The 10555-nt window shown below is 35.4% G+C and overlaps 1 protein-coding gene across 2 annotated transcripts; it reads right to left on the reverse strand.

Moving 5' to 3' along the window:
• Positions 1 to 8621: 8621 nt before the first annotated feature.
• On the reverse strand, positions 8622 to 10548 carry LOC306870663 (uncharacterized protein). Of its 2 annotated transcripts, none has more exons than XM_079418062.1 (6): positions 10164 to 10548; positions 9979 to 10065; positions 9824 to 9865; positions 9608 to 9732; positions 9242 to 9331; positions 8622 to 9054 (listed from the first exon to the last, which is right to left on the reverse strand). In XM_079418062.1, exons 1-6 carry the CDS (start codon positions 10333 to 10335, stop codon positions 8938 to 8940), a joined length of 633 nt encoding a protein of 210 aa, XP_079274188.1. In that variant the 5' UTR covers positions 10336 to 10548; the 3' UTR covers positions 8622 to 8937. The 2 variants fall into 2 exon arrangements, with proteins under 2 accessions (XP_079274188.1, XP_079274189.1); XM_079418063.1 differs by having other exon boundaries at positions 8622 to 9036; positions 10164 to 10393.
• Between the last annotated feature and the right edge of the window lie 7 nt (positions 10549 to 10555).

The raw sequence follows: 10555 nt of genomic DNA on the forward strand, positions 1-10555 counted from the left end.
TACTGCAAAATCCCCAGCAGTTTTCATACGGACTTAAACATATTTGTAGCCCAGTTTTGTGATGTCCACAGCTTTTCGGTTTTGTAAAATTTAGGGCAAAGCATCATGACGGAATAAAGTTTGTCCCGTTTTCAAGAGCTTGCACCACCTGCTGTTATGAGTTTTCATTGACATTCTTTGGACTACATCCAGTTTGAGGTTGTCACAGCATATGCACAGAAGAATTTATTTTATAACATGGTTAACATTAATAATAGATAGGCTAGCCTTTGTATTTTTATGCTTTCTTTCCGTGACTCGATCTGGTCAGTTCTGAAATGTGTGACGTAGGTTAAAAGGCTGCTTTCACTTTCAAATTCTGCTAAACCATGGTGGTCAAACATCAGTTTCACCCCTCAAGATTTCCACAAACAACAACATTTAACAAGACAAACAAGGTAAGAGGAATTTAACAAGGTTTGCAGATAGCCTGATAATTTGAATACAAACAGGTAGAAAGGAAGCGGTCTGAATCGCTTGTTACAGGCCCTTTTAAAAGCAACTTTATGTAACTTTTTTAATTAGCTTACTTTATCATGTTCTTTTTGCAGCTAACATTTTTCATCCCTCCACTTCAGCAAATTACGATGCCATCGAGTAAGTCAGACAAGATTACTTTACAAAACAGTTCTATTAGTTCTATCATAGTTGCTATATTTTACGTAGTGAATGTAATCTGTGCCTTAAATTGACAGTTCAGACAATCAGTCAACCATTCAATCTGACCTGTATGACTTGCTTTCGTCTGTGAAGCACAAAAGTCTTCAGGCAGAATTTTACTAATACAGATTTAGAACAACATGAAAAGTCAGTAAATAATGAACTGAGTTTGAGACCAATGATCTAAAGTATCCAGATAGAAATTTGTTGCCCATTCTCAATGGGAAAGTGGACAAGCAACATTGCTCAAAAAAAGTTGCCCTGTGTATCATCAGCCTTAGAATTGATTCATACAACTTTTGAATAGACTACAGTTGAATGTTGTTACAGAACATCTGTCGATTGATTCAGGGAATCTGCTTCTCATTCCTCTCTCTAAAACTGGCCCCAGTGATTTAATAATATTAAAGTCACGTGATTTAAATAGCCAGGGCATATGTTGAAGTTCATCTCGGTGCTCCACGCACCCAGGCTTTACGATCATGACACCATATTGTTTGCAATTTAGCATGGTGTCTGATAAAAACTTTAGCATTTGGAGCTTTCATGGCTGTTGGCTTGTAAAGTTTGTGGAAATAGTCTTCAGGGTGAAAATTAAAATTTGATGGCAGTTTGCTGTGTTGATTAGACACAATCCATAGTGTCCATATCATTCACTTTGGTTTTTACTTTTAAAAGTAATGCATTACAATATTGAGTTACTCTGTAAAAAAGTAACGGTTACATAGTTATTTTTTATGGAAAGTAATGTGTTATGTTACTTTTGAGTTACTTTTTTAAATCGGGGAAGGGCTTGTTTGTTTGTTTTTAATATAATAATTTCTTATTTTTTTACAAATGTAACAGCCCTTTCACACCAAAAGTGAAATGGCCTCAGGCTGAAGGAAATGTAAATTAATTCACATCTCTACTCTCATCATCAGTAGAGAGTGCAGAATATGACACAGGAGAAGAAGGTTCAACACTATTCAGTAGTAACAAATGTGACATTTTTGCTTATTAGTATGGTACAGTTTTATCATTGAAGGTCAGCATCAAAGACATTCATTAATAAAATGGAATTTAATAGGCCTACATAAATTAATATTTGTCTTATTTAATATATTTAATTATTGAGTTTGCATTTGACTGTTTATTCGTTTTGAGCAATACTGATTCTGTTTTGTGCTGGTGAGATGAGTAAATGCATGTTCACATTTAGTCTAGAACTACAGTAACCTCAGGTTCACACAGCGCACAATGTCTCTGCACTTACTCACGATTTCTCTCAACATGGCAACACAATACATGGGAAACAAAGTAACTGGAGTTACTTATTTGGAAAAGCAAATAAAAGTTAAATTAAAAAGTAACGTGTTACTTTACTAGTTGCTTAAAAAAGTAATCTGATTACATAACTTCCGTTACTTGTATTATTTTCTCCAACCCTTTATGAAGTTTGTACAGTGGATTAATCCTTCCCTCCGTTATCCAGACTGATTGTCTTGTGTAGGGTTGTGAGGATGCTGGAGCCTGTGAGTAGACTCATGGATCCGATATATATATATTTTTTTTTCATGTCTATGTTCTTCTTGTACACTTTCTTTCTGACAAAATGGCATAAATATTTCAAATAGAATAAACATGTACAAATGCAATCTTGCATTATTCATTTCGTTATTATAAATGTTTTGTTTTTATTACAAAGTTATTATAAAGTTGTTTATAATTATTAAAAATAACCAATTTACTTGTGTACATAGTTCTGTATTTCTAATTTAAGTAATTGAAGTAAACTAAATATTGTGATGAAAAATCCTCATCTACACACAGATTTATATGTTCTGTAATGCATCTGTGTAATCATTGCCATCATCTTCTGTAACAGCAGAGACAGAGGAGTTATGGCGCTCTGGAAGCTCAACAGAGCAACCTCTATGAGTTAACATCTCCACAAGCTCTGTTGCATGTGTCTGCTCAGTCACAATCTTCAGGGTAAATCTGGGTGAGTTCCCCACGTGTGTGCCATCAACTGGAATAATCTCTATTTCAGACATTTTTCTTGGAAAAACAAAAGAGAGAGAGAGATCAATCATAATGTAACCGAGACGGCATAGGCCAAATGTGCAGCAGAGATGCTCAATCCTGCTCCTGGAGAAATACCTTCCTGCAATATATCTGGACCAACTAATTAAGATCTTCAAGAACACTTCATAATTACAAACAGATGTGTTTGATCAAGACTAGAACTGAACTTTGCTGGAAATTAGATCCCCAGGAACAGAAACAAGCACTCTTGGTGTGTGTGTGTGTGTGTGTGTGTGTCAGCTATCTTTGTGAGGACCAATCTGAGTTTTGGACCATCGGAATGAGGACAAATATATAAACTGAGGACATTTAGGCGGGTCCTCACTCTCTGAGACACCTTTAAAGGCCTGTTTGAGGGTAAAGACTTTGTTTTAGGGGTCAGGTTTTAGTTTTGGTACAGGTTAGGTTTAGGGTAAGGGTTTGGGTGAGGCACTTAGTTCTGATGGGTAAGGAGCTAGAGATTGCATTGTGTCAATGCATGTCCTCACAAAGATAGCTATGCAGCGTTGTGTGTGTGTGTGTGTGTGTGTGTGTGTGGGCACAGTGTGTGTATGTTTTAGTACTCTGTGGATCTCTGTGTGTGATGTCGTCTTATGAGCCAACAGACAGCAAAGATGACCAGCAGGAGGAGCAACAGCAACACCACGAACACGATGAAGACATCAGAGTTCAGCCACCGTGACAGAGAATTTCCTGATTCCATCCTTACATGGAGTAACACAAGCTCATGAGCTGTTTTGAGAAATGTACATAGGCTATGCTCAGTGAACCTTATGAAATACATACCGAACAATAACTGTAAACAGTATAACTATAAACGTTTCATCGCTAATTGTTTGATCTAACGCTGCAAGAGCTCCCAAACATCTTTATACTGCAATGAACTATGAAACGATAACAACAGCAAAGGATTTTCAGTTTAAGTTAGTGCAAGATCTACGTTATAAATATAATCTTTGATATAGCCTACCTGAATAATGGTCTGTTCTGTTGGTCCGTTTCTGATCAGTGAACGTGCTCTGTCAAAGAGTAGAAACACTGTAGCCATACTATAATTTTGATTAAAAATTAAAGTGAGGATACCAGCGTGATGTTACTTCTTAGGTTTACGTTTTGTTGTTGTTTTGTGATTTGCAACAACGGCTAAAACAGATCAGCACTTCAAAACATAACAGGAAGAGGGCGCTAGAATCCAGGGAAATATGCGCGAAATGATCACTTCTGGTGTTTGCATAAAGCAGTCAGTCTAGTTCAGGGGTGCCCAACCCTGTTCCTGGAGATCTACCTTCCTGCAGAGTTCAGTTCCACCCCTGATCAAACACACTTGTCTTTAATTATCAAGTGCTCCTTCAGATCCTAATTAGTTGGTTCAGTTGTGTTTGATCAGGGTTGGAGCTGACCTCTGCAGGAAGGCAGATCTCCAGGAACAGGGTTGGGCACCCCTGGTCTAATTGATGTAATCCGTTTTAATTTTAGATCTTTATATAGTCTAAAGTCAGTCAAGGCAGATGCATGGGAAGAGCTAGAGATCGGAAACCAAGTTTTCATAATTATCTGAATTTTTATTAAATATCCAAAGATCTGCTTGTTTCCACTTGCCTTGAAACCAATTCATCAAGTGTTCTTAAAACAAGAAAAAGAAAACAATTTTGGAGGGAGACAACTTCTTATGTGTAACGTCTGGAGACAATACAGTTATTCTGTCTAATTACAGAGATGAGTTTTGCCTCGAACAGATAAGGCATTAGCTAAATGTTATACATGAGGATATACAGGAACAGCAAAGAAGCAAAAAATTACAAAATTAATTCAAGTTGAATGTAAGCAAAATTTATATTGTATGTTCTAATGTATAAAATAATGTTTTAAATGAATAATAATGACGTAATAAATAATAATAATAAAACAGACAAAACAGGCCTATATATTTGCACTCTGGAAGCTGAACTTTGTTCCAAGGAGCTATTCATATTACAGCTCAAATTCAAAATTCCTAACCATTGATAGCATGGCCTTATTTGACTCACTTTGAACTACTGGAGTTATGAGGACAAGTTCTACTAGAGAAGAAGGTGGCAAAAGTAATGATGATTATAAGACAAAGAAGAAGACAAATCTAGACAAGCTCTAGAAAGCTGTGACTATGGGATTCACTCTCCTCTCACACACAAATCCTTCTCCATGATCTGTATCAGCCGTCATGATGCCACATTTATGATCTTCATCATCCTGAGGCACAACCAGAATATAGTCAGAAGGACATTTTTACAGAAATGTATCAAAATGATGTTCACAGAATGTGAAATGATACGTATATAATTCATTTGAATGATGAATAGTAATTGTATTGATTTTAAATAATAAAATTCCTAGCGGGAAAAAAGCTCATTAAATATTTAAATATTATATTTAATTATAATTTATATTGAGTTACAGTATATTATATTCAATATCTTTTCTACACATATTTCTGTCTTTACATTTAAACACAATCACACAACCAAACCCTCAACCACACTTCCTGTTCCCATGCTCTTCACTGTTTGGGTTCCTTGCCTTGGCTTGCTTAGTTGGGGACACATCATTTTCAGTAATATTATTGAATTGACTGTACTGACACTATTGGATGAATGAGAACTGAACTGAGCTGGATGATACTTTACATCTGAATTGAACTCATAATTGAAGATCTTTACACAGTAATTGAACTGAACTAAATTAACACTGAACTGTCCTCAACGGAACAATTACACTATTGTTTTTTTGTTTGTTTGTTTCTAGAGCTGCTTTACAGCAGAATTGATCTCTGATTGCATCATTTAATCATTATTTTCCTGTCTGTAAAGCTGCTCTAAAACAATCTGTATATATAAACCCCCATATAAATTAGAAAATGTGTGTGTGTGTGGGGGGGGGGGGGGGGGGTACATTTCAAATGCATTACCACTGATGGAGAAGCAGTGTCTCCAGATCCATCTGATGAGGCTCTTGAGACCAAAAATCGCTTTCCATTGCTTCTCGACATCAACCAGACCTGCCCATGTACACACATTCATTTAAAAAATATGTTCAATTTCAAAAAGATTTAAAATCACTTTTAAATTACTTTAAAAATTAAAATAATTACCGATTTATGAGGTAGAAATTACCCCACATTCAATTTATGAACCAATTAAATAAATGTGCAACCATAATCACATATCATCTTCATAAACTCATCATTATATCTTCGTAAACTACTAATGTAATTACTTTTTAATTCTGTTTACTCTCACACACAATAGTAATTTTCATGGCACAGTGCTTATTTTATTATTGCATGTTGCAATTTAAAATATTTTTTATATTAAAATTTTACTGGGAAAATATTGGGTTTATTATTCCTGTGTACTGTTGGTATTTTTTTCTATAATGTTTCAATTTCTAATTCTACTTCTAAATGAACACAATTAAACCAATAGTCTACTTAAGGAGAAAAAGAAAGGAAAGTGTATGAATAGCTGCTGCACCTTATTATGCTCAGTTAAAATGGCCAGACTGGCATTTCTCTTAGAACAGAAGATCTCAGCAGCGCTGCAGTCACTGTGCTCACTCCAGAACAAATAAAACACATTGTCATGGAGAAGCCACATTTCTGGAAGATAAGGATTAAATGTAGAATAGTTTTTAGTTTGTAGTTTGAAGAAATTATAAATATTTTAATCATAGAAACCATTAAAAATTAGCTTTGTCTTAATAATCATTTTGTAGAACTGCTATAGAGGAAAACCACAACAGACCACTTCCGTTATGTGGTTTAGCTCAAAAGACAGTGCTTCACTGCCAGAAAACTGCCAGAACAATAACATATGTGAACGTTTAAGATACAGAAATATAACAAATTGTTGATAATCTGATAATGAAGTAAGTTTCTATGTGCCACATAGTTTATATCCAGCTTTTCAATGTTTCACACAGGCTGAAAACTAGTTAACAAAATTAGTTTCTTCTCACCAGTATAAGTAAACCAACCAATAAATAAATAAATAAAATGCACCTTTTTCTCCTTTTGTTGGTTTTGATTCTTTGTTGTGAAAATCTGGGGGAGGGGGTGATATTCATGAATACTCAGTGAAACTACATGAACTATACTCATGACTGTCACAATCCATATTTAAATCCATATTTAGATTATAATTTAGTGCCTCTCTTATACTTTTCACATGTGTGTGTTTAAAATGTTGCTATACCATGATGCTTACAATTTAGGCCCACAGTGACAAGGATGATGACTGAGAGAAGAATGTTGGCAAACAGTAAAAATACATACTTCCTTTCACTGTGCTCTGTTAAACAAAGATTAATATAGAGATTAATACAGTTTTGATTATAAAATATATGCAAGTTAATCCTATTAACTGATTCCATCCATTCTTCCCATGCTGTCTTACTTGAGAGCAGTGATGTACTGTTAATAGTTCCTTGGGCTGCAGGAGGTCTGAACTGAAGACACTGATAAACATCTTCTGTTTGAGAAGCACCTCTCATCTGCGTTCTCTCGCTCTCCTCATATTCATTCACACACCCAGGAAAACGCTGCTGCAGCTCCATCACACTCACAAGCACTGAAGTAACACATGCACAGAATCACACATCACGTGATCTGAGGCTGAAAAACTAGCTGTGATGCTTATATCGCTTGCGGTTTGTGTTGACTAAAAATAAGTGCAACCTTGCTAAGATATACAGTGGCTCAGTTCACGTGCTTTACGCTCTATACACCGTTTTGCACACGGTTTTCCACCACATCATCAAGTTATTCATATAGTGGCTAAAGAAAAAAATGCAATAGACATTAGTTTTGAGACAGAGATGCAAACTCATCCCATCCCCTGGGAAGATTTTTTTTTTGTAAATATTCATGAATGTCTTTGCTTTCAAACTTTGAACCATATGGCGCTTTTACAGTAGGCTTACTTGGAACTCGGCTACGTTTGGCCCTTCCAGTTGGAACAAAAGACATATTCTCGTGACTCCTCGCTGACATTATGCATTTTTCAGTCTTACCCGCATGATATTTTGGAGAATAAACCCAACGCATTGATTGATTTCTATCCCAATATAAGTGAGCAACTAATCCTTCCTTATCCTTTTACCTGTACTTTAATGATCTTCACCAATGTCGTTTGAATAACCCTAATCAAATAAATTTGATTGATAGTGTATGCATAATGATAGTTAAATCATCCAACAAAATGTAACCTTATACAATTTAAAGGCTTCTTTTGTCACGATAAGTTACAGATACTCCGCAGAGGCACCGTATATCAATGGCAAAAGTGTCCAGTTTTACCCTATGTATGAAGCTTTTAGACTGAGTAGATTTATCGTTATTCTCAAAACTGCTTGTTCTATTTCTATACAAGGTTGCGGGGATGCTGGAGCCTGAAAAAACAATAATAAAAAAAGGAATAAAAAAAAAAATCTTATCTATAAAAGATTATGCTCTGAAATGCATCTGCGTAATCTTGATCGTTGTCATTATCTTCTGTAATAGAGATGGAGGGGTTACTCTCTCTCCCTCTCTCTCTCTCTCTCTCTCTCTGATTGTAAATTGGAATACTTTTTTTAATAATATTTTAATTAATTTATCTTGAATTAATGTTTTGAGATTTTGTTATTTGTCAGTCAAGAAATAACTCTTTTGCCAGCCTAGAGGCGGATGCAGGGGAAGAGCAAGAGAAGGGAAAGTGATTTGAGAAGCGATCTCCCCCTCCGTAGAAATCGGTAAATCACCCCCATCCCAAATTCACTAATCCCCCACCACAAGAAATGGTCATAAGAAAAGAGCTAAATTTCTTTTAGTTTTATTTATTGAACAACCTTAGACATGATTCCATTTGCCTAGAAGCAATTTCATCAAGTGTTCTTAAAACAAGAAAAAGAGAATAGAAAATTATAGCTTTTGAAAAAATGTCACGGAAAGCCTTGAAGGGAGACGACCTCTTATCTGGAACTTCTGGAGACAATACAGCTATTCTGTCTAGTAGTTACAGAGAAGAGTTTTAATAAAATAAACTAAAACAAGATAAATGAAGTAGGCTACAACACATATGCATGCTGTCTGGAAGCTGAACTTTGGTCCAAGGAGCTATCCAATACATCCATCACAGCTTCAAAACAATTTGTAGTCTAAACTGTTTCTGACTGTGGGATTCTCCTCTCACACACAAATCCTTCTTCATGATCCATGTCATCGGTCATGACGCTACACTCAAGCTCTTCATCATCCTGAGGCACAATCAGAACCTAGTCAGAAGCACATTTTAACAGAAATGTAATAAAATCATGTTCTTAGAATGTGAATTAAAAACACATACCTATAACAAAAACACATATAATTCCTATTAAATTAATGTACAAAAATACTTTTATTGCTGAATGCATAATAAGGTGCTTTAAATGAAACAAAAAATGTACATTTCAAATGCATTACCACTGATTGAGAAGCATTGTCTCCAGATCCATCTGATGAGGCTCTTGAGACCAAAAATGGCTTTCCATTGGTTCTCGACATCAACCAGACCTGCCCATGTACACATTCATTCAATGATGTTCACATTTAAAATAAGATAAAATAAAACAATAGACAGACAGACAGACAGACAGACAGACAGACAGACAGACAGACAGACAGATAGATAGATAGATAGATAGATAGATAGATAGATAGATAGATAGATAGATAGATAGATAGATAGATAGATAGATAGATAGATAGATAGATAGATAGATAGATATATAGATAGATAGATAGATAGATAGATAGATAGATAGATAGGAAAGTGTATAGCTGCTGCACCTTATTATGCTCAGTTAAAATGGCCAGACTGGCATTTCTCTTAGAACAGAAGATCTCAGCAGCGCTGCAGTCACTGTGCTCACTCCAGAACAAATAAAACACATTGTCATGGAGAAGCCACATTTCTGGAAGATATCAAAGAATAGTAAGTATGAACTACAGAATAGTTTGTTAGTTGACATAAATAAAAAAACACACAGCAAGTAAAAATTGAACCTTTTTGTCCTTTTATTGGTTGTGTTTCTTTGTTGTGAGAGTCTACGGGGGGAAACGTCATTTTCAGAAATGGGAAGTATTTTACCGACACAATTTTTTTCTAGATTATTATTTAGTGCCTCAATAAATTAAAAAAACTGTGAAATGATACTTACAATTTAAGCCCACAATGACAAGGATGATGGCTGAGATCAAAATGTTCACAGCAAACAGTAAAAACACATACTTTCTTTCACAGTGTTCTGTTAAACAGAGATTAATAGAAATTAATATGATTGCACTAGCTGTAAACTACATTAAAAGTTGGTTCCATCCATCTATCCATCCTCTGTTGCCTTACCTGAGAGCAGTGTTGTACTGTTAATAGTTCCTTGGTGTGCAGTAGGTAACTGAAGACTTTGATAAAGATCTTCTGTTCTAACATCATTTTTCTGCATCTTCCTTTTCTCTGCATTTCCTTCACTTTCTTCATAATCATTCATGGACACAGAAAAACGCTGCTGCAGCTCCATCACACTTGCAAACACGTTAGTAACTGCACATGCACAGTTGTTAGAATCATATATCACACCATCTGAGCCTGAGAAAAATAGTTGTGATGCTTTCTTTTATCTTCTGCACTTCCTTTTCTGTCCATAGTCAGATCACATTTCCCCACATCCCTTTATGATGGTGTGGAGATGGTTGCATATACAAACAGCAGTGCAGTCTCGAACTAGAAAGAAACAGGAA

The sequence above is a fragment of the Barbus barbus genome (assembly GCF_936440315.1).
Source record: "Barbus barbus genome assembly, chromosome: 6".
NCBI lineage: Eukaryota > Metazoa > Chordata > Actinopteri > Cypriniformes > Cyprinidae > Barbus > Barbus barbus.